At 34.8% G+C, this 26,309-nt stretch overlaps 2 protein-coding genes across 2 annotated transcripts; one reads left to right on the top strand and one right to left on the bottom strand.

Annotated features, from left to right (window-relative positions):
- Nucleotides 1–171: 171 nt before the first annotated feature.
- LOC132554132 (small ribosomal subunit protein mS27-like) lies at nucleotides 172–13,421 on the top strand. Its single transcript, XM_060218433.1, has 10 exons — nucleotides 172–238; nucleotides 1,036–1,128; nucleotides 1,960–2,030; nucleotides 3,338–3,402; nucleotides 3,734–3,848; nucleotides 4,329–4,407; nucleotides 5,895–6,064; nucleotides 9,617–9,862; nucleotides 10,712–10,861; nucleotides 12,045–13,421. Exons 1-10 carry the CDS (start codon nucleotides 172–174, stop codon nucleotides 12,450–12,452), a joined length of 1,464 nt encoding a protein of 487 aa, XP_060074416.1. The 3' UTR covers nucleotides 12,453–13,421.
- Nucleotides 13,422–15,472: 2,051 nt separating this feature from the next.
- Nucleotides 15,473–25,836, bottom strand: LOC132554125 (lim and transglutaminase domain protein ltd-1-like). The gene is made up of 9 exons (XM_060218426.1): nucleotides 25,762–25,836; nucleotides 22,556–22,669; nucleotides 21,508–21,725; nucleotides 20,801–21,003; nucleotides 19,196–20,106; nucleotides 18,744–18,909; nucleotides 16,754–17,034; nucleotides 16,069–16,254; nucleotides 15,473–15,520 (listed from the first exon to the last, which is right to left on the bottom strand). Exons 1-9 carry the CDS (start codon nucleotides 25,834–25,836, stop codon nucleotides 15,473–15,475), a joined length of 2,202 nt encoding a protein of 733 aa, XP_060074409.1.
- Between the last annotated feature and the right edge of the window lie 473 nt (nucleotides 25,837–26,309).

Here is a 26,309-nt window from a genome sequence, read left to right as displayed (position 1 = left end):
TTTGCACATAAGACAGTCTTAACACTACAGAAATGCAAGTGAAGCGCTTGGCGCGGCTGACTGTGCCGGGCTGTATCGCGTAGCACCGGCCTACACCAAGTGTCAGAGACTGTAGTTAGTATAACCCAATCCCAATATAAGCGCCTGGTGGACATCGATCACGATCGAAGCATGGCTGCCTTGTGGAGGTCAATCCGGCAAACTCGGAGATATCGGGGCACATTTTGCAAATATCTGGGTATATACGTCTTTCATAAAGAGCAAATCAATATGAGAGTTTGGTAGGACTGTGATTTTACCACGTTGTAACACAAATTACAGGGAAATGTAGCTACATTAATTTGCATCCAAGTACTCGATCGCGCACGTCTCCAGTTTTGACTGTCGCCATCAGTCAAGCAGTAGATCAGGGCGCGTCAAAATATGACAATCTTATGACTTACATGCTTCCAATAACTGATCCAATATCAATTAATACTGTAATTTTAGAACACACTTAGGGAGTTGAGACTGCCTCGATTTTTTCAAGACTTTGTGTTTTACGGCTGAATGTGTCCTAAACAGCAAACACTTGGAATTCCGTGTATTTTTATTTTTGTTATATTCGCACATCGTTTTGCTATTTCAACGGACTTTAGTTCAAATAGTTTTAATATCAAAATGGTTTTATGTGTCATTATATTTTGTTTCGTTTTGGTTTTAATGTTTACTCATTTCACAACACTTTGGCTTCAATTCGAGGACAAATTCAAACAGTGAAAGTAATAATCAGAATGACACATTTATGTTGGTTATGTAAACGAATGTTACCCTGGTAAAATACTAGAGAAAACTTCTCTTCAGCTGGATTGGTTGAGCATCAGACTAGTAAGCCAGGGGTCCCGGGTTTGATTCCTAAAGGAGATATTGATATAACGACCCCTGTTACATCAAAATTAAATAAAACTTTGAAAATCAATACTTTGCAATACATTGACCTCCAGATGGTTCATTCATGTTATGCTGACACATCTAATATGTATTTTGTTTTTGCAGAATTCAGACGCTGTTTATTGTCAGACAGTTATCGTTGTCAAGAAGAATGGCAAAAATATCTGAGTTCACCAACTCTGACACAAGTTGAATTTGGTGAGAAAACTTATGAATAATGTACAACTTTTGACTTTTAGCCATTGTAAACAGATTGAATTGGTTTTGATGTCAGCAAAGCAATTTTAAAATTGATGATAAATTAATAGTACTCAAAAGTGCTGAAGAAGAATACTTAGAATGTTGACTTACTATTATCAAAACTTTTCAATTGTAAACATTCTCTATACAAGTTATCTAAATTCATTTGCATAAGATTGTGCCAGATTTCAAATATTCTCTTTCAAATTTTGAGGACTTAATCACCATGAAGTCAAGTTCCAGAATGATGTCAGCTTGACTTGACTAGTTTGAAGAGTATACCCTTTGTTTGTTTCATAATTCGAATCTTTTCTTGAGATTTCCTTTCTCAGTTTTCAAATGGTCTCTTTCAAACCTAAAAGGCTTTTATACTATGACATGACATTATGTCTTTCCTGAGTCATTGGTCTTTGTTTTTTATTTTTATCTTGTACTAACATCTAATTTCTTAGTTGCTGATCAATCTTTTCCAAACTCGTTATGCTTTATCATCAAATCATATGGAACTATTTCTTTCTCTCAGCATTTTGATTGAACAAGTTTGGATGAGTTATTGCTCTTTGTTCTTTTAGCTCTTAGTTTCATCCCCTTAACTTTCAACCTGTGACTGTGATAAGATAATGTAATTCTCTTTGAATTGGGATTAGTGTCTTTTGTAGTACTTCAGTAAATTCAGTTTCAGCATGGATAATTACTTTATTTCTTGATATATTACATGAATATGCCTATTTACTGATGTTATATTTTGTGTGTTTATCGTTATAATCAATGATTTTGATCTATTTATAGGTTATTTGTCTTATCAAATGTACACAAAATTGGATAATCAAGGCTTCAGTAGTTTGATAGATATGGATATAGTAAGTATGACTTTTCATTATATCTAAAAAAAATTACAATGAATTAATAATTAAAGATATCTCCATTTCTCTTCAAATATATTTATATAATTAAGATGTTCTTCACCACCAGATTGAATAAATGTTGAAAGAAAAGAAAAAATCAAAATAATTGAAACAGGACAAATTAAAAAAAAACTGAAAAAAACTTTCTTTCCTGGCCCAAAAAATAAGAATAACATTTCATTATTAACTGGAGTTGCAAGAAATGTTTCTGGTGATGTTTTTGGTGATAGGCTACTTACCTGATAACAGGCTAATTTTAGATTGGAACAACACAGTCAAAAACCTGCTGTTGTAATTCTGTTGATATATGTACTCCTTTATAAAACATTTACGAGGTAATTGAAAATGTTTGTATACATTGCTATGGAATGACACAAACATCCATTTCACATTACATTACCCACAGTTAAGTAAGGATCATGAAATTTAGTGTATTCATCGGTCATACCAAAGGGATGTGCAGTTATTGCCTCATGTTAAAATTCTGTGTCTAGAGCACAAATTTGAATTGCTTGCAGTTGAAATAGGATGATGAAACTTGGTGGATACAATGACCATACAAAGAAAATGTGCAGTATATCAAATTCAGGGCCTTCGACCCTCATTTACAGAGTTATGGTCTTTAGTTAATGAATTCTTGCCCAGAGCATAACTTTGCCACTAGTTAAGCAAAGATCATAAAATTTTATGCATACATAGATCATACTAAGACATTGTGCAGTGTATATAATCCAGGGCCGTTGATCCTAATTTAGAGTCATTGTCCTGTGTTAGAAATATCTTGTTCAGAGCATAACTTTGCTTGCTTTTAAGATAATGAGACTTGGTGTATACATCAATCATACAAAAACGATATGTAATGTACCAATGTTAGGGCTAGAAATCCCTTAATTACAGAGTTATTGCTCTTTGTTAAAATTTTGTGTCCAGAGCATTACTTTGCTTGCATTTAAAGAAGGATAATGAAAAATGATGTATACATCAGCCATACAAAAGCAATATACAGTGTAGCAAAGTCAGGGCCCATGACCCCTCAGGACAGAGTTATTGCCCTTTGTAAAAATTTTGTGCCATGAACATAGCTTTTACTTGCATTTAAACTAGGATAGTGAAACTTAGGGTACACCTTGGGCATACTAAGAGAATAAGTTCATAGGCCTGTAACCCCTTAATTACATAATTATTGCCAATTTTTAAAATATTGTCTCCTGTAAAATCATTTTTGGGAGCATTTATCAGTTTCAATCTCATTTTTCTTTCAGCTTGCCAACAAAGTCAACACAATGCACAACCAGGATCATGAATACATGCAGAGAATAATTAAAATGTATGTTTGAGTATTAATTACTTTCATATTTATTGATAATACCTATCATACAGTTTAAATACAAATATACAACCTTTGACATTTACCTATTTACCAAAAAAAAATGTCGTTCAATTTTAAGGTTGAAAATTAGATAAATAGTTGAATTCGATTTACTTTGATATTCAATATTTAAAGAAAAAACAATAGTTCTCTGTAATATTTTGGTTTTGACAATTGAAATGTGACATGAATCACTCTATCATCCTCTAATGTCTGCTTAGATGGTTGTAAGACATTTACTTAATCACATAACTTTATCACATACAATATGTTCCTTTGTTTTATTCAGGTTTAGGAAAAGCAAGGATGCATTTCCTGTACGTGATTCTATTGTTCATGGTATTATACGAAACTACCTTGAAAGAGGAATGGACAAAGAGATTCTAGAAATGGTACAAGATCGGGTAGGTATATGCTTGTCTGCCATTAAAGCTGTACAAATTCAGAGAGTTGAGTATATGTGTGTATAGTTTTAGTATAAATTAATACTTCTCTTTTATCACTAAAATTTGGACTGCAGAATTTAGTGAAACGTATTTAATATCCTCTGAATACTTGGCGGTTTTTAAAACTCAGATAAGTTCTCAACTCATGCTTTTGTTGTGGGATTCACTTAAATTTTGAGAACCAACTATATCTCTTAGTAATTGGTGTTTTGAACATTACTGAAAAAATCCTACAAATGATACTGTCATATTCACCAATTCCTGCACTGCTAATACCTTTTGAAGCTCTGGGATCAAATTGATATTTTTCTTGTGTTACACAATGCAAGTAACTTTTGTCTTTCCCTCTGATTTTTTGCATTGCCAATCCATGAAATATGGAAGGTTCAGCTGTTTTGAAATACATGGATGTAATGAATTTTTGGTTTTGTGTTACAGAAAACATACGGCTTATTTCCTGATTCTTACACAGCTAATTTGCTAATGGATCACTTCCTAAAGCAGGAACAGTATTCAGGTAAGTCATCCTTTACTATTTTCAGCAAAACTGAAAACTGCATATGAATTGGAAATATATGTATTATTAAAACAGAAAACACAAGTTAAAAATAGAAGCTTCCGTGTTGAGATAAAAGAAACATTTTGAATGCTTCCGAGACCTCCCCTCTTAGCTAACGATATCCTCTGGTCATTGTATCTAAGGAAGTGGCAGACATTTTAGTCCAAACTTTGCTTTGAAACCTGCATGGACATCTCAAGGTATAAAAGACTTGCAACCTGTGAAACTGTTTATCCTTGTTTCAATGACAGTGCAAGGCAACTAATCTGTGTACATATACTCCGTACATAGATACAATCTGCATAAGAACATTTTCACATATTTGCTTGCCTTTCCTTTAGCTGTACCTGTTGAGGGAAAACACAACATATCAACAAATGAATAGCAATGACTAACCCTACCTTGTTCTTCAAGAGTACAGAAATAAATTCCTGTTTTGCTAGTCATTTCTTTCAGGAAAAAGTTCAATGGTCAGATTTTGATACAATTTACAACTGGTTATCATTTTCACATGTTTTACTCGTCAAGCATTATATGACTGAGAATGAGAAAACAAATACTTGCATGTTATACAACATTTTTCAAGTGTTTCAGAGACATAGTGAAATTTGTCGTATCTAAGGTTTAGTGCATGTGTTTCAGAATAAATGTGATGGACTGTAGAGAATTTGCTGTGTTTTCTGTTTTCTAGTTTTTTTTTTCAATGAAAAGTTTTGATAGCTGAGAAGTACGGATCATCTTTGCTAATTTCAAAGTCCTCATGTGAGTATTATTTTTTAGGGTCATGTGTACATGTTATCATAACATACACACTTTGGGGAGTCAATGTTGCAATGACAATGGGTTTAACAGGGTGTAAGCCTTTTAGACCCTGTGATGTCTGTACTCGTTTCCAAGTAAGGCTTTGACTAAAACATCCAGTCAGTTCCTTAGATATGCTGACCAGAAGATATTGTTATTATAGAGAGGGCATCTCAGAAGCATTTGGATATTAGGGAAACATTTTTTAAAAAAATCAAAATGATTTCTTTTTAACTTGCATTGCCAGCTTTAAGCAGTATGCAGATATTTTATCTTGGGTGTGACGGACCGGAAAGGAAATTGAAGTTGTTTCATAATTTGTTCAATTTTTAAGTTATTTTTTTATCAGAAAGCACATTATAACCAGACTAAGCAGATGGTCAGATGTGATTTTCTGTTTCCAGAGGATGGTTTGAGAGGCAAGCCAGGGGTTGGAATGGAAGGAGATTGATGTTTATTTATTTCAGCGATTTTCAGGGTGGCACACCAAAACGAATTTAAGATGTTTGTTTTTCTTTTTCTGCTAGAAAGTGTCTTACACTGAAAGAGATTAAAAATATGTGTCTTTTTAATTTCTGAAAGGTGGCCTACACCAAAACCAAAACTGATAAACCCATAAATAATTTTACTGTTTTTTTCCCTAGAAGCGGCAAAGGTGTCCTATGAGTTAATGTTCCAGGAAGACTTCAGCAATTATGTGAACTTTCTGTTGTCCCTGTACACATGTACAAAGCACCTGACTCACACAGCAACCATGGATGCTCACATCAAGAATGAAGCTGATGATGAGGAAGAAGCAGATGATGACGATGAGGTATTTTTTTTTATTAATTTAATAGAAGTGTTATGATAAGACTACATATTTATCTTGTCCAACATACCATTCATTAATCTGCAGTTTCACTCTTGTAAGATATTCATTTCAAAATATTTGCTGCTCCAAAACTGATGCAGATTTTACTCCTATATGCCATTCAACTGAGACTCTAATCTGAAGTGCTACAAGTCCTAATCATCTTACTAGTTGTAATCATTTGTCTTACTGTATTCAACAGCAATAGTGGTGTTTTTTTCTACTCCACAATTATATTGGTAATTTGGTGTACTTAACATTGTATAGGTGCTTTGTTGTACTCCTTAATATTATTGGAGTTTTGTTGTTGTCCTCTACAATATCTATTGGTGTTTTGTTGTTGTTCTCTACAATATCTGTTGGAGTTTTGTTGTTGTCCTCTACAGTATCTATTGGTGTTTTGTTGTCCTCTACAATATCTATTGGTGTTTTGTTGTTGTCCTCTACAGTATCTATTGGTGTTTTGTTGTCCTCTACAATATCTATTGGTGTTTTGTTGTTGTCCTCTACAGTATCTATTGGTGTTTTGTTGTTGTTCTCTACAATATCTATTGGAGTTTTGTTGTTGTCCTCTACAGTATCTATTGGTGTTTTGTTGTCCTCTACAATATCTATTGGTGTTTTGTTGTTGTCCTCTACAGTATCTATTGGAGTTTTGTTGTTGTCCTCTACAGTATCTATTGGTGTTTTGTTGTTGTCCTCTACAATATCTATTGGTGTTTTGTTGTTGTCCTCTACAATATCTATTAGTGTTTTGTTGTTGTCCTCTACAGTATCTATCTGAGTTTTGTTGTTGTCCTCTACAGTATCTATTGGTGTTTTGTTGTTGTCCTCTACAATATCTATTGGTGTTTTGTTGTTGTCCTCTACAGTATCTATTGGTGTTTTGTTGTCCTCTACAGTATCTGTTGGTGTTTTGTTGTCTTCTACAATATCTATTGGTGTTTTGTTGTTGTCCTCTACAGTATCTGTTGGTGTTTTGTTGTCTTCTACAATATCTATTAGTGTTTTGTTGTTGTCCTCTACAGTATCTATTGGTGTTTTGTTGTTGTCCTCTACAGTATCTATTGGTGTTTTGTTGTCCTCTACAATATCTATTGGTGTTTTGTTGTTGTCCTCTACAGTATTTATTGGTGTTTTGTTGTTGTCCTCTACAGTATCTGTTGGTGCTTTGTTGTCTTCTACAATATCTATTGGTGTTTTGTTGTTGTCATCTACAATATCTATTGGTGTTTTGTTGTTGTCCTCTACAGTATCTATTGGTGTTTTGTTGTCCTCTACAATATCTATTGGTGTTTTGATGTTGTCCTCTACAGTATTTATTGGTGTTTTGTTGTTGTCCTCTACAGTATCTGTTGGTGTTTTGTTGTCTTCTACAATATCTATTGGTGTTTTGTTGTTGTCCTCTACAGTATTTATTGGTGTTTTGTTGTTGTCCTCTACAGTATCTATTGGTGTTTTGTTGTTGTCCTCTACAGTATCTGTTAGTGTTTTGTTGTCTTCTACAATATCTATTGGTGTTTTGTTGTTGTCCTCTACAGTATCTATTGGTGTTTTGTTGTTGTCCTCTACAATATCTATTGGTGTTTTGTTGTTGTCCTCTACAGTATCTATTGGTGTTTTGTTGTTGTCCTCTACAGTATCTATTGGTGTTTTGTTGTTGTCCTCTACAGTATCTGTTAGTGTTTTGTTGTCTTCTACAATATCTATTGGTGTTTTGTTGTTGTCCTCTACAGTATCTATCGGAGTTTTGTTGTTGTCCTCTACAGTATTTATTGGTGTTTTGATGTTGTCCTCAACAATTGGTGTTTTGTTGTTGTCCTCTACAATATCTATTGGTGTTTTGTTGTCCTCTACAATATCTATTGGTGTTTTGTTGTTGTCCTCTACAGTATCTATTAGTGTTTTGTTGTCCTCTACAATATCTATTGGTGTTTTGTTGTTGTCCTCTACAATATCTATTGGTGTTTTGTTGTCCTCCACAGTATCTATTGGTGTTGTGTAGTTGTCCTCTACAGTATCTATCGGAGTTTTGTTGTTGTCCTCTACAGTATTTATTGGTGTTTTGATGTTGTCCTCAACAATATCTATTGGTGTTTTGTTGTTGTCCTCTACAATATCTATTGGTGTTTTGTTGTCCTCTACAGTATCTATTGGTGTTTTGTTGTTGTCCTCTACAGTATCTATTAGTGTTTTGTTGTCCTCTACAATATCTATTGGTGTTTTGTTGTCCTCTACAGTATCTATTGGTGTTTTGTTGTCCTCTACAATATCTTTTAGTGTTTTGTTGTATTCCGTTGTAATGTTAAGTGTCATATTTTATTCTACAGTAATATTGGTGTCGTATGATATTCCACATTCATATTGATGTCTCGTTTCCACAGTTATATTAATGTGTTATATTCCACAGCAATATTAGCGTCTTATTGTACTCCAAATTTACACTGGCATTTTATTGATATCTTGTATTGCATAGCAAGTATCTATTGTATTCCATAGTGAAATTTGTGTCTTAATGTACTCCACATGTAATAGGTGTCTCATTATACAAGTTTTCTTGATGTCTGATACTCTATGACAATATCAGTGTCTCATTGTACTCCACAGTATATTGGTGTCTTGTACTCCCAAAGTAACACAGGTGTCTTATTGGACTCTGTAGTAATATTTTTGTTGTGTTATACTCCCAAAGAATTATTGATATCTTGTTGTACCCTAAAGAAGAAAAGTTGTGTTTTCACAAATATAGTTGTCTTATTGTACTCCACAGTCATATTAATGTCATATGATACCACACAGTAAAATTAGTGGCTTATTTTACTGTACTAGTGATGTCTTGTGTACTTTACAGTTATGTTGTTGTCTTATTGTGCTCTGTAATTCTATTGGTGTCTTACTGTTCTCTACAGAAATATTGTTGCCTTGTTATCTATTTGTCCATTAAAACATTTTGCAGGAGGTATGATGATATAATGTATGGGTTTTTTTTCTTTTTGACATTATCAATAAACTTTAGTTACATGGTGAATATAAACATACCAATATCTATTATTCCCACACAATGTCTGATTGGTTTCATGTTCTAACGTCTCTTGAGTTTTGCTGATTCTGTTCATTCTTGTTCAAAAAGGATAATTTTCACATGATAACAATAATAGTAAGACAGTGATTCTGAAAACCAAGCTGTTCATTGCAGCTTCTTTACTGAGTAATTAAAGGGAAGGTTTATGTTGAAGGGCACTTGACATACTGAGTAGTTGGTGATACTAATAGTAGATTTAATTTTGCGATATTTGCACCGAACAAAGATAGCATGAGATAGAATACCCAGCCAACAGTTTTATAGTGAATCTAAATCATAGAATATATGAGCTGTGCCTGCATACATGGATCCCAACTCGAATGAAATATGTTACTTACGAAAAAGGCTAAACTGGAATATCAAACCCTCAAAATTAAAGAACTGTACAGTAATTTCTTGTGAAAATAACAGAGGTTTACTTTGTTTGACAGAACACAGAGTGGGTTGCCAAGAAAGTAATCCAAGCTCCATTGTATGATGACCACTTTGATATCCAGTGTGACCAGTACAAGCTCGGCAAGACTCTGTACCTGCTTGGTTGTGTACAAGGGAATGACCTCTTGGGACGAACAGTGAAGATCATGGGTCTCGCCCTCTATAATAAATTTCCAAGGGCTTTAAAACTGCTGAGACAATGGCAAAAGTCCGGGGAAAAGCAAGTGGTTATGAAAGAAACGGTATGTAGATCATAGGTGTATTTAAAGTGGTCGCCGCTGAAGAAAAACATCCATGATTTTGAAAGAATTGAATAAAGTGCAAATTTAAAGTTTGTCTATACCCCAATTGAATACAATGTTCTGCTGAGTTCTGAAAAGTTATTAATTACAAAACTACTGAAGGAAATCTTGATATGATCAAACTTGTCAGACAGACTAGATGGTATGCAAATTAGGCAACTATATTTAGCCTTTGAATCCCATGATGCTTTGAGCACATGGGATTGAATTAAACACATATCATTACTATTCCTTAGTTTGGTGCTCTTTTTGTTTTGTTGGTGTTGCCTCGTTGTCCATACACATTGTCACTGTTCTAATAATGCTTGAGATCATGCTGCTTTTAGATAAGTACACATGTGTTTTCCTGGTGAAGGAGGAAACTAGATTGTTCAGTTCGGTTATGAAAAGAGGTATAGACATCAGATAGCAATGTTTATTTATGTTTTATTAGGTGGGCAATGACCACCTCTAAAATTTTGTTTTCATTTCAACTCTTTCATTAAAGATCATGTATAATTTATAAGATATTTTCCATATCTTGATTAAGATAAAGTTTGACGGTTTAAAGAATGTACATTTTTGAACATTTAACATCGAGCAAACCTCATATGTTACTGTCAGTATTGAAATATATCTTTATTTGGTGACAGTATCTTTGATCTCTTGGTCATGTTAGTGATACAACAATACTGTGACAACAACATCCAATACAGCTATAAGGTTTTCATCTCTCAGACGTGTTTGAATTGAGTATATTATGTATTGATAGTCTGATGACCATTGAGGCCTCTATATATGTATTACTAGATTGAGAAGTTAAGAGAGCTGCTGGACGAAGCTGCTACTAGAGATCCAGATGTTCCAGAGAAAGATTATTCTGCACTGACGTTACAGGATGATATACTTAAACATAACCTCACACCTGAAGAAAAAGACAAATATACCAAGGAGCTAGAGGTAAAATACCTTTTGTTTTGTATTGTTATTGATACGTCCCTACAATACACAGTCATGGCCTGCTGGACTGACACTCCTACAGACACTGATACGTCCCTACAATACACAGTCATGGTCTACCCTACAATACACAGTCATGGACTGACACTCCTGCACTGATGTCCCTACAGACACTGATATGTCCCTACAATACACAGTCATGGTCTACTGGACTGACACTCCTACAGACACTGATATGTCCCTACAATACACAGTCATGGTCTACTGGACTGACACTCCTACAGACACTGATATGTCCCTACAATACACAGTCATGGCCTGCTTGACTGACACTCCTATAGACACTGATATGTCCCTACAACACACAGTCATGGTCTACTGGACTGACACTCCTACAGACACTGATATGTCCCTACAATACACAGTATATGTCCCACTGATATGTCCCTACAATACACAGTCATGGTCTACTGGACTGACACTCCTACAGACACTGATATGTCCCTACAATACACAGTCATGGTCTACTGGACTGACACTCCTACAGACACTGGTATGTCCCTACAATACACAGTCATGGCCTGCTTGACTGACACTCCTATAGACACTGATATGTCCCTACAATACACAGTCATGGCCTGCTTGACTGACACTCCTATAGACACTGATATGTCCCTACAATACACAGTCATGGTCTACTGGACTGACACTCCTGCTGACACTGATATGTCCCTAAACAATACACAGTCATGTTTCATTTTCCTTTCCAGTATGGATGCCTTCAGAAGAACCTAGTAAACACAAATAATAAAAATATTGATTGATAGAATGTTTCTATAAATTGCATACCTTTCAATCTTTTGAGGTTTCACACTTCAGAATATACACATGCACTTGACATTCTTTTGACGTTATCAGATACAATTGTATATGAAAATTACAAATCTGTTGCTTAAGAGGCTATTGCACCTTCAGAATTTTGACAATTCTTTCAGTCTATTTTGATTTTCCTCACTGGCAAGTCTAGAAGGACAAAACAGCTGTTTTATACACTCGAGTTTATTATTTAGCTGTACTGTATTTCATTATTACTTTGTTGTGAAAAATGCTATTCACTTGTGTGTCTTTTGTACAATATTATATCAGCATAATTCATACCTTTTTTTTTCATTTTTCAATTTAGGTATTGTCTGCAGAACTTGAAAATAAAGACCTGTTGTCATCCCAATCTCTGGCTAATGCAGTAGAGACTTTTGTGACAAAGGAGTTGAAAAACTCTGAACAGACAGAGATTGAGGATTATGTAAAACGATTAGACCTGTGGGAAGGTGAACGACAGCTTATGTTTAACCAACAGGTAGAGGAATATCTACGAAATGAGAAGATGGAGGAGATTGCACAAAAACTTGCAGAATTACAAGAAAAAGAAGAAACCCTGAGATTCTTCGAAAACAAACAACAAATTAAGAGGGCATTCTTGAAAGCTCCATGGGAAAAAGAGGAAGCAACGGAGCTCACTTTGGATGAATTGGAAGAAAAAGAAAGAAACAAAAAGAACAGAAAAAGTATTTTATATAGAAAGCGTCGTTAATAATAATGTCGGCAAAGTCAGAGCTAATTTGTGTATGTTTAAAAGAACTTTATGTGATATTGGTTTAAGTATAGGCAGAGCCAGTTCAACGCTCATTCTATTGAAAGATTTCCATATACTGCTAAAATAAAGCTATATAATGGTGTACTCTGCATTTCTTGTTTGAAAACTGAATGATTAGTTCAGAAAAGAGTGATTACAAACTGGATTTACATGGAAAATAGCTTTAATTACTGTTGAAGAATTTATTCTTTCAATAAAATGTAATTGGACATTAGATATTCCAGTATGAATTCATCTAACAAGATGAAATATGGGAAGATTTAAACAAAAGTACTGTTTAATAAAAAACTTTACAGTTGCCAGAAAGACAATAATAATAAATGTAATTATTTTGTTCAAAATATCATGTGTTTTCTCCATAAAGAGGTTGGTATGTTTTGGGTAAGTCTAGTTTTGTTAGCTTATCAACATTTTTCAGACCAACTTCATCACAGAGAAGATCATGGATCTATATATATTATGCTGGAATCACTTTTTCTGATTTGTACTGTATTTGAAGTTTAGTAATGCATGGCACATCATGTAGATATGTGCTTTCAGTATTTCACACCAGTCTAATAAACTTGATGACCATTGAAAATCCTTTTCACTTCAGATTTCAAGGAGTCTTCATGCAACCCCAATTATATATACTTAGTAGTGTTTCATCACTACAGGTTGGCAACTGCAGGTCATATCAGTCTCCTACTGTGTCCTTTACTGTTATAAAAAAAAACCTAGATGAATGTATGAATCAACACTCCAAGCTGTTCAGAATTCCTTGGGGGGAAACTTGAGGATAAGACTTTTGAATCTGTAAAATTGTCTAAAATCTTCACAGAACATTTGTTTGCCAAATATTAGTAATTTAACTGCAAAAATACTTAGTAAAAGAGAATTAAAATAAATAAAGTATTGAGTGCAGTCTGTGTGTATTGATAGTTTTTATACACCATACATTAAAGTGTATGTTTTTGTAGTGTCAGGAAAGCTTACAGAGTGTTTGTAACTTGATAATCTTTCCCCCAGGGTTGAGACCTATCTTACCACCAAAATGGATGAATGATAATTTTTCTCTTACCCTGCTTTGTCCTCATCCTTCACTTCATGGGCATTACATTGTAGAGAGTTATGAAAGGGAAACCTGGATATCATGTCATAGAGAGATATGAAACGGGAATGTGGGCATTAAGTCATAGAGAGATATGAAACGGGAATGTGGGCATTACGTTATAGAGATATATAAAACGGGAATGTGGGCATTACGTTATAGAGAGATATGAAACGGGAATGTGGGCATTACATCATAGAGCTATATGAAACGGGAATGTGGGCATTACGTTATAGAGATATATGAAACGGAATGTGGGCATTACGTTATAGAGATATATGAAACGGGAATGTGGGCATTACGTCATAGAGCTATATGAAACGGGAATGTGGGCATTACGTCATAGAGATATATGAAACGGAATGTGGGCATTACGTTATAGAGATATATGCAACGGGAATGTGGGCATTATGTTATAGAGATATATGAAATGGGAATGTGGGCTTTATGTTATAGAGATATATGCAACGGGAATGTGGGCATTACCTTATAGAGATATATGCAACGGGAATGTGGGCATTACATTATAGAGATATATGAAACGGGAATGTGGGCATTACGTTATAGAGAGATTTGAAAGGGGAATCTGGGCATTATGTCATAGGGAGATTTGAAAGGGGAATGTGGGCATTACATCACAGAGAGATTTGAAAGGGGAATGTGGGCATTACATCATAGAGAAATTTGAAAGGGGAATCTGGATATTACCTTGTAGAGGATATGATGGGGGAATTCCCTGCCTCTCAATTCTGAGGTATGGTGAGAAAATCTCTTATTGGTAGAGGCATGGATACATCAGACCACTGCAAGAGCTAGAGGTCACTTAGTCTCATGTCACTGGACACAGATATAAGATATTGACTTCTTGGTAATGGAAACTATATTGAATTTGTTGGATCAAAGGTAGAAGTACACAAATAAACCAATCAAGAAAACAAACGATGAACACATATTTATTATCATTGGATTTAGAAACGCATCTGTTGGATTCCATCTATTCCAATAAAATCCACCAAGTTATTTATTTGTAAACATTCTCTAGTTATAACGTCTTGTTAAAACATGTTATCTTATTCTAAGATGATAGATGCCTAACACAGTGGCAAGGTACAAAAAGAAAACCCACATGATTATCATATTTTCATTCAAACTCAAAATCAATCAATTAGAAGCATCATTTTAAATAAAGAAATATAAGGTGGATGCCATATCAGTGCATTCTCTTTTCCCGTTTTGATAGGGCTTCATCATGTACATATTACTGTATATTGTCTAGTTTTGTGGACGCATCAGGAAAAAACCAATAGCTTTTAGAAGTGGCACAAATTCCTGACCAACAAGTGGTCACAGTGATACCCCGAAATATTTATACCAATGGCAATAGTATTGGTCATGGTGATATCCAGATGTATTAGTACTTTCTTGTTGAAAAACAAACTCAGTATGCAGGGTTGAAAATAATGTTTGTGTTGTATAGTTTAAGGGATGAGCTTTATGTGAACAAGAAGAAAAAAAAAAATTGACGGCAATCGTACATGATTTGCATTGTCTTGAATACACAATAGCTGTTTATGTAATAAACGCATATACAGTGCAGTAACCACCAAATTCATTTTAGTGTAACTTCTAATGATCAAAGGTTTAAAATAACATCACCTCTTGTAGTGAATGACTGTAGAGACTGCATAACATCTGGTGGTTTGGTAAGAATGTTCCAAGATTTTTTTTTCTCCCGATAAATCCCTTCAATTTTGTGGAATTGGTTGTTTTTTCCTTTAGAGTGCAATCATGAGTACTCACTGACTCGCGATAAAAAACAAAAACAAAAGAGAAATTGTCGATGTAGCAGCCTTGGTATTCCAAATGTCTATTGTGGCTTATCATTACCTCTATAGTCGTTGACAATGTTAGTTAACTGGAATAGAGAATAATTACAACGGCTTGTTATACGTTTACTATTTTTCATGTGTACTTTAAAGCAGTAGAGATATTAATTGTTGTTTAGTCATATTTTTGTCTACATCTGGTTTCATGACATATGTGTGGATACTTTGTCTTCTTAAATAGGTAGACACAACATCACCAACACGGTAATATTAAATTAGCCTAGCACGAACACACAACGAAATATCCCTGTGCAAAATGATATTACAGAAACGCTCCAGTTCACCGTTTACTCAGAAAGCATACTAGTAGAATATTCTACCTCAGGAATGTTATAAAATGTTCCTCTTAGATAATATGTTACCGTAAATCTGATTTCTTTCGCTGCGATTTATTTTTGTAAATTCGCGACCAAGGATCTAAAATTAATTGTCGCTGATGGAGAAAAGGAATTTCAACTGTAATTTTAGTGTATCATTATGTTTAGTCTGTTTCGTTAAAATGAATTGCCTCGAGCTTGCGATTCGGAAGTCAAGAAAGTTATTAGCTGTGGAATAATGATTACAGAGTAGAACTTACCCATGTATGGAATGTAGCTGCTGCTGGACTACGTAGACAGACCATCTCCTCGTTGAAGTCCTTAATGAGACCTTCGACTTCATCTATTATGTCTTCCATTAAGTGAACCGTGTCAAACTCTCGAACCCGATTGATCAAGCCTCTCTTTCCTAACAAGCCTAGAACACCTTGTACTGACTTCCAGTTCTACAGAAGGGGAAAAAAGACATTTCATGCTAAATTAATAATCAAAAGAAAATGTCAATATTATTAAATTAGAATAAGAAGTTAACGCATGTTACATATTTTTAAGAAGGAAGTATACATTGCCCATCAAAAATTGATGTGGTCGAAATAGAGTAATTTAAACAATGTTCTGCAACAGATATTAATTATTTTATCATTCAATTCACTTGTTATCACCCATGAATTCGCCCATGTAATACTTTTTATGTAAATATGACCTTAATGTAATATGCCCTAGAACATTTTTTATTTGGCTGTGCCAGTCAGAACTCGATTGTGATGTCATGATGTGGAAAATGACTTAATTGTTTTAATTGAATACGTTGCAACACAATAAATGACAATTCTACTTCATAACCTGTCAAAATGCAACTTTTCAAAGATATGCAATCAAAATAATCCATGTGTACATATTTTGGAATTTGGTTTGTTGTGAATATTAAGATAGCAGCTAGTTTACCTTGATGTTTTCCCTGGGTTCTCCCAGCATAATATAAGTAGCCAACATGACTTCATGGACTGGCACAGGTGGAATCTTGTAACGATGGAGTTCAGAGACAGTTTGTTGTTTTAATTGTAACACCCCATGAGCAAACTTGTGGAGCTTGGCCAGATGTGCCAGTAACTCTTCTGCCTCTTCTATTTTTGGTCGCAGCAGTTCTTCATGTTCCGAAGTTTTGGCTTTTTCAATGGCTGCCTCCAGTACTCCAACATTACGGCGAAGGACTGCATCCCGAAGATCTGTTAAATATTGAGTGACCTATTTTAAGACCCTCAAAACACCTTAATGTTAACAAAGGAAAATGTTTCATTTATAGTGCTTTAGAAATGAAGACCAGAGTCGTTGTTTTGGAAAATTTCTTTATCCGAAGGATAAGCAGATAACAAACAGATGTACGGTATAAAAACAATATTTTTCTAATGAAACATTCATCTTCAGGATTATTTTCTGGAATAAAATGCAGTTGATTTATAACCTAATTTACAATGTAACCAAGCATGACACACTGAAGATAAGCATGTTTTGCTTTTCAGTGTCCGTCTCCTTTCGTTCCGTTCAGACTCGATGTCATAACTTCTTGAGAAATTCTCAGCTTATTTAATTTATATTTACACCTGACCATATTCTATCTTGCATAAAAGAATTTTCTAGTTTTCTGAGACAAGTTTCAATATCAAATGAACTGGGATGCTTCCAAATACGCACTTTCCTTAATCCACGAGGCTTGATCGATACGTTGTAAGCCACATATTTATGAATTTTCCTTTTAGCAGACACGTTGCATCTTTTTTCAACAGTATCTATACTCTTTTGCAGGCAATGTTTCAGTGTCTTTTTTAAAGAAATCCTCTATTTGACCGTTCAGAAAGTCCTCCACTGCATGTATGACGTCATCATCTGATCGAAAGTATATACCGGAAGTGGCCTTTTTCAGTTTTAGAGAAAGGAGTCTGATGTAGCGAGATCATGCGAATAAGGCGGATGCTTAATTGTTAATGACAGTCATGACAATGACAGATTTGTGAACAGAGGCGTTGTCCTTGAGGAACAACACACATTTACTGAATTTTCCGCGGCGCTTGAGTTTGATATTTTCTCTTAGCTGCTTAAGAAGTGATGCATGATATGTGCCATAAGCGCTTGTCCCTTTTGCTGATTTTCTACCATCAGCATCCCAGAAAGCCGAGACCATAACCTTTCCAGCTGATGGAACAGTCTTTGCCTTCTTTGGCGGGGATGAACCAGGGTACTTCCATTGTTTAGACTGTTGTTTGGCTTCTGGGGTGAAATAATGGACGCACGATTCATCCATTGCCTCACACTTCTGCAGAAAGGTAGCAGGATATACATCTAAAAAGTACAGATTAGCACACGACAAAGTCTCTCTTGTGTGCTTCTGATCAACTTCCAGAAGTCTAGGTATCCCCAGGGACTGAGAGATTTCTCATAGCAAGATCTTCCATCAAAATGGAATGAACTCTCTCCTGTTAAACCCCAACTGTATTGGATATATATCTTTCCCGGGATGTGACAGACCTTTCAGGACAAGCGTCATTTCCAAGGCTCTGCCTGCCACGCTTAAATGTTGCCACCCATATTTTCACAGTAGCATATGAAGTGGCATCAATCCCTATTGGTTCTACCATATCAGTATGGATATCATCCTTAGGTGTTAAATTTTTCTTATGAAAAAACTGAATCACTGCTCTTTCAGTGATTCTGCCCATTTTGCAAAAGTCACTTGCCTTGTTTATTTTGAGTGCTACCTCTTCGACATAAACTGACCAAATGACACCAGTCTTTGGGTATACATCCCTAAATAGGCAGGAAATAGAGCTGAAAAAGGACATATCTGCTTAACTTCTGCAATACAAGGCTCACAACTTATCAATGAGCCCTCGTTGTTATACTGCTGAAATACTTTGTAACAGTGGTCACCTTTACTTACCTCTCCTCAACTGTAATAGCATGTGTCTATTGACGGCTGCCGTTAGATCTCCCTTATCCTCAAGGTCGAGTTGAGTAAAGGCGTCGATGGCTGTGGTAAGTATGACGTAGTCGATTCCCTCTGTTGCTTTCTTCATTGCTTCTCTTGCTTGTTTTTCCAGTTTATTCTGAAAAAAATATAAGCCAGCGGAAAGGACTCGCACAATAATGTAAAGAATATATTGCACAGCGGAATAAGCAGGATTTTTAACTTCTTAACTATTGCCCATGAAAACGGACTCGTCAATAAATGAATGAATAAAACATACTCTACAACATCATAACAAGAAAGATCAACAATATTTCAGTTGGTTTGATGTTTTAGCAGTTTCCGGTGGACATATTAGATTTCGGACATAATGAAGACGTAATGTTACATTCTACATTAAAATTTCTTTAATCAAATGTGCTCACTTCTGCTTTTTTCTTTTTCTGCGAATCTTGGTCGCTTGAAATCAAATAATTACACGCATTTGTCTCCTCTGTGGTCTTCACATCCGTTGTATGTATGCGAAGGGCATACTCCCCTGCTCCAGGCACCTTTACAGCAACATTCAGCTTCGAGTTCACATCTATGTCATGCGATACGCTTGACCGTAGATTCTCTAAGGCTCCATTTTGAAGTAACTCTGTTCTCACTGAAATGTCTTTTATGACTGAGAAAGAAAATGTTATGTTTCGTCCACCAGAAGTATGAATCGTTCCTTTATTCTGAGAGGGAGAGCTTAGTCCTGCTTTCGACGTATCTTTACTTGGACCCCAACCTGCCGTACCAACTTGACATGGAAGGGGCTGATTCCGTTCCTTTACTTCGTTGCAAATCAATTTAAAATTGCATATCCTAAAAAAGGACCCGTCATCTGTGCCGCACGTGACTGACAATTTGTAAACACCTACGCAAGGACACCGCGCGTGGAATACCCACATAGAACTGCGACGCTCCATCATGATATAGCGTTCCAGTTGCAGGTCTTTAGGCAGAGGGTTGACTGACTCGTGATCATTGAAAAACAGCAAATATGACAAAACTCCACACCACTTTGGATTGATGGCCTTAAAACCTATGCTTATTTCCCCTTTTTTCGAATGTAAACACGCTTTATTATCCGTCAATATTTTTACATCTCCATTAAAATATTTTGGCCGTACATGTGCTATATCTGAAAATTTTTTAATGTCGTATGTGTCATGTATAAACTGCCATTTTGGATCGATGGCCATAGCAAGAGTGACAAACTCGTCAGGGTCCGGCAAAAAGTAATATTCGTTAAACTGTGTGACATTGACACCTGATGACTGGATTTCCTTTTCCCTTGCTGCAGCTCCTGGTAAAACAAACATTTATTTTAGATTATAGTTATAGCAAACTGAACTATGTAAAAAGATAACAAAACATTGTTCAACATTATAGAAGAATCTGTTAGTGCGATATATCAATTATAAAGAAAATTCCATCAAACAATATTAGATAGGTACAAAATATGTAATTATAAATTACAACTTAAGCATTGCAGTTTATAATCCATTGGATTCTGCCTCCATCGACTTGTATGTACATTATTTGGATTCCGTAACTCAGTAGCTTTGTCTGAGGCCTTGATGGGGGCTTTATCAAATATTAATTCTAATGAAGTATTTCCTTCACATAACGTAAAAGTTTCTTTTACTTTTCTTGAAGAAAATATTGATTAAAACACATTTTTCCGCGTGCTTATCTTCACATCATACCCCGGTGTTCATATTTTCTGTCTCGGAAGCGATATGATCTATCAATCTATTTATCAATTTGTTTTAGGAACATAAACTTGTAATAACGTCACTTCATATCCGACTGCAGAATGAAATTTCATCAATATATTTTACATCATTTTAGTGTACAAAGCTACCACATCGCATCTGTAGCATTTTAAACCACTTACAGATAAATTACTTTGGAATTATTTGATATGTGATGTTTGTTTAAAAATTTCTCATCGTTTGCTGTATTGACTTCCTGGGTTTACGACCACCTGCCTTTACTTTCCACAAGTGTGTATTTGCCGGTACTATGTCCACTGATCGCCGAAAACGCCCAGAGTGGGAAAACCAATCTCCATTCCCCGTCCACGTACACACCATTCCATCTGTTGTGTTGTGTTGCAACCACATCCTGACTGTCGCCGACTTCATACCCAGCCGCCTTAGCCACACCGACAATGATAACACATGGAATGTTGGCCTCCCTGAAAAGTCGAGAAATGTATAGACTTATATGGTGTTAAACTCAGATATTGTAGAACGACATCAATTCAGAAGATATCATATAGATACAGATATGTCAACAAACCTGCTCAAGAATAAATGTCACATGTGCAAAATATTGTAAAAAAAAACCCCAGTAAGACAATAGACTTTCATTTTAAGATGATATATATAATGTTAAATGAGTGTCAGATAAGATTTTATGGAACGAGTCTTAGAAGTTTTTCCTTTGTTCGAAACTTGGTGAGCAAAATTTAAAACTTCGAGACGAGTAATGACGGAAAAATATATGTACTAAGACTACACAATCAGGTTGACATCGAGTTGTTCTGTTTTTTACCCGAAAAGAATTTGTTTTCGAAGTTACGTTAACTTTTTGTAATGAAGGCACACATTACGGAATAACAGGACGTAAATTGGTTTTCATTATATTGGAAATTGATATCAAAATTTAAATCAGTATTTCGTATGAGTCAGATACTGGCCTGCACAGTCTCGCGAACAGGTAACAGAAGGACATGCTGTTGCGTCTGACTTGTAGGAGGATGAAGTTGGGGGAGTCCGGGGGCCCATTTGGCGGTGGATTCTGATTCTTACAGCCTATCCAACAGAAGATTGCTCGGACACGTTGTAGGTCGGTGGTTAAACCTTCCAGCAAGTACTTCAGCAGCTCATCAAAACTGTTTCCTACTTCATCCGGGGCCTAGAAAGTACATGATGGGGGGAAAAAGAATTGAAGGTAATCACGGGAAAAGGCACAAAAACAACCAAACGAAATTACAATTAACCAGCAAACAATTTTCTTGTAAAACAAAACCCAGGCCATGGTAATATTGACACTAGACAATGTTACCTAAATCGTGATTTCGGGTGGCATCGATGATAGCTAGAGGACAAACAAGCTGTTATAGAGTAAACTAAGTCGTTGTAATTATCTCAAACCAGATCCATGTATCGCACGGTGTAATTCGTAATATCTGCCCTAGTCTGTGTGAAGGCAAGCAAATTTCAAAGGATTTAAACTACAGAATAATTACTTTCTTAGTTAAGACTACATTTACGATACTTTTTTCCACAGACACAAAATCAGAAATCTTCATCTCAAAATAGTGACAAAATAAAATGGTCACATTACCTCTTCAATAAATAATGGATACATGCAAATTTCACAGCCTCACTTCGAGTATGTAAACACGAAGAAGGCAGCACTGTTTTAATTTGGATTAAAATTCAATTCATAAAGACAACCAACACTGCACCACAACGTCGTTTTAGTATTGACTCAACAAGAATTCTTAATAACATTTAATTACGTCGTTGATTTAAAGTGGGTTTTCTTTACCGAGTTCAATCTCCTTAAATCATGAGCATATTTTGTGTCATTCTATACACAGAAACATACTCATGAAATATCAATTTAGTTCACACAAAAGAGGCAGAGAAAAAGTCTGTGCCATAAGGTGTATGTTATTAAACACGTAGTACGTATACAAATCTTTAAATGAAAGTTTCTAGAACAGAATGTCAACTTACCGTGTATGCCTTATGGTCTATCTTTCTAAATTCTCTTTCCTTAAAAAGATTTTTCTTTTTTGAATAGGACGGTTTGGGTGGTGGGTAACCGTTTGGTATGTATGGAAAATCCGGCTGTAAGAAGGTATTAGTCATTTTAAACTGTGGAACAACTAAGTAAAGTTATATACTTAGATATCAAATCTACCTATCACGCTTAACAGAAATAGATGTAGTACAAGTGTAGCTATTTTGATTCTACATAATCTTTGATGTTAAAAGTAGGTCTTTTTTCAGTAAGGATTACTAAAAAAAAACGAAAGTAAAGATTGTGATGCCAAACGACAAAAATATTAGCGTCAGTGAAATACTAAATCAACAACGAAAATTCAAACGAAAGAAAAACAATTATATACAAATAGAGATAAACCGATAGATTAAAAATAAAACCAATATACCCGAAATGAACCCCCGAAATAAACCAAAATACCCGAAATAAACCAAAATACCCGAAATAAACCAATATACCCGAAATAAACCAATATACCCAACATAAACCAATATACCCAACATAAACCCAATATACCCAACATAAACCCAATATACCCGAAATAAACCAATATATCCGAAATAAACCAATATACCCAACATAAACCAATATACCCAACATAAACCAATATACCCAACATAAACCCAATATACCCAACATAAACCAATATACCCAACATAAACCAATATACCCGACATAAACCCAATATACCCAACATAAACCAATATACCAAAAATAAACCAATATACCCAACATAAACCAATATACCCGAAATAAACCAATATACCCAACATAAACCAATATACCCAACATAAACCAATATACCCGAAATAAACCAATATACCCAAACTAAACCAATATACCCGAAATAAACCAATATACCCGACATAAACCAAAATACCCAACATAAACCCAATATACCCGAAATAAACCAATATACCCAACATAAACCAATATACCCGAAATAAACCAATATACCCAACATAAACCAATATACCCGAAATAAAGCAATATACCCGAAATAAACCAATATACCCAACATAAACCAATATACCCGAAATAAACCAATATACCCGAAATAAACCCCGAAATAAACCAATATACCCAACATAAACCAATATACCCAACATAAACCAATATACCCGAAATAAACCAAAATATCCGAAATAAACCAATATACCCGAAATAAACCAATATACCCAACATAAACCCAATATACCCAACATAAACCCAATATACCCGAAATAAACCAATATACCCGAAATAAACCAATATATCCGAAATAAACCAATATACCCAACATAAACCAATATACCCAACATAAACCAATATACCCAACATACCCGAAATATACTCAACATAAACCAATATACCCAACATAAACCCAATATACCCGAAATAAACCAATATACCCGAAATAAACCAATATACCCAACATAAACCAATATACCCGAAATAAACCAATATACCCGAAATAAACCAATATATCCAACATAAACCCAATATACCCAACATAAACCAATATACCCAAACTAAACCAATATACCCAAATAAACCAATATACCCGAAATAAACCAATATACCCGAAATATACTCAACATAAACCAATATACCCAACATAAACCCAATATACCCGAAATAAACCAATATACCCGAAATAAACCAATATACCCAACATAAACCAATATACCCGAAATAAACCAATATACCCGAAATAAACCAATATATCCAACATAAACCCAATATACCCAACATAAACCAATATACCCGAAATAAACCAATATACCCGAAATAAACCAATATACCCAACATAAACCAATATACCCGAAATAAACCAATATACCCGAAATAAACCAATATACCCGAAATAAACCAAAATACCCGAAATAAACCAATATACCCGAAATAAACCAATATACCCAAACTAAACCAATATACCCGAAATAAACCAATATACCCGAAATAAACCAATATACCCGAAACAAACCAATATACCCGAAATATACTCAACATAAACCAATATACCCGAAATAAACCAATATACCCGAAATAAACCAATATACCCAACATAAACCAATATACCCGAAATAAACCAATATACCCAACATAAACCAATATACCCGAAATAAACCAATATACCAAAAATAAAATAAATATACTCAATTAATGCGAAGACTTGAATTAAAACAGTCGAAATAAAACCATTATAATAAAATTAAAACCGATACATTAATACATTTGTTACGGGTTCAGTGTCATGCCATCTTTGTGTGAGGTTATAAGTAGAACACTATCCGTTGACAGATTCTCCTGAGACCTTTCATGATTCAACAACTGCTTTCTTTGTCCTCGTGAAGTAACGAAAAAGATAAGGTTGCAGTAGCTGTACTTGCAGGATGAGCATTATCAGTGGGTAGTCTAGTCTTTATCATAAATCACTAAGTGTTATTATAACATGACAATATAAAGCATTATTACAATATGAAAGACATATTTTAGACAAACCAACAATGACACGTTGTCAGTATCACACGTTGGGATCTTTTCGGTCCGCTAGTGTTGTACACTTTGTGTTTAAGGCTGAAATCACACCATGAGGCGTGACAAAGTCTTTACAAAAAGTTCCCTTTATTGTCTTTGAAAGCACCGCGATTTATATATAAATGCACTCATTTGAATATATATAATGCCATTTATGAATGAAATATATAATGCATTATATCTATCACAGATTTATTAATTCAGGAATATAATTTGGATAGTTATTAAATTACTACTTTTATTAAACTTTAAACAGACTACATTTCATCACTTATTTGTGGGTCGAAAAAAAGCAGTAAAATATTTGGTTTCAATTACTTTAAGTTAAGTACAGAAAATTCACTTATCCATGCTTACGCTGTTCAAAACGACTTAAATGGCCATGAATTCATGATACACATTTTCACGAAAATCATGCAACAAATTATGATTTTCTGATTTAATTCTACTTTTCATTTTTTCATTTTTTTTTTTCGATTTTCATCCATCCGCGAAAATGATTGAAACAAAATCCACCAAAATAACACCATTAACAGAATAATGAGCAAAATAAAAGCTGGCTTTCCTTTTTGATCATAGGGGGGAAATGCTGAATTATCCAACTGCAGTAAGAGAAACTATCGCCATGTATACTCACGGGGTCAGTGTCTGTCTCTGTCAGTAGTCCACCGTCCTCTCCCCGGGGTTTTACAGCTGACCCTCCACATCCCATCTTTTACTCTGCAGTAAATAGTAAACTCACACAAAGTCTGATATTGGATAGCCTTAAAAATAAAAGTAAATATGATATGCAGTGGGAATTCATACCAATACGCTTGTGATTCATGTTGATTAAAAATCTTTATTCAATAATGATAGAATAATTTCACAATGATATCATGTTTCATACTTACTGTTTCTATTCCCCATCCCCACGTGAGCTCTATCCGTGTTTAGTGTTCCGGAACGCGTACGGTATTGATCGACGTTGTTACTTATACTTTTACATAATTTCCATTAAATAACGTCTTTTCCAGTGTGTTTTAAAATACATCGTCTATTCTGTCTAGTGTCACCTTCCGTTATATGGTTATATACATTATGGTATTTTAAATTTGATATTGTGCCGAGTCGTTGTAACAGTGTATATTGTTTAGAAATGACTTGATGACAAAGAGACACGTTTAAATTAAATTTAATCGGTTG

Source organism: Ylistrum balloti, unplaced genomic scaffold, assembly GCF_031769215.1.
Source record: "Ylistrum balloti isolate Yb309-2 unplaced genomic scaffold, AGI_CSIRO_Ybal_v1 Utg370382, whole genome shotgun sequence".
NCBI classification, from domain to species: domain Eukaryota; kingdom Metazoa; phylum Mollusca; class Bivalvia; order Pectinida; family Pectinidae; genus Ylistrum; species Ylistrum balloti.
The sequence above is the reverse complement of the archived record's forward strand: the minus strand, read 5'-3'. Positions and strand labels throughout refer to the sequence as shown.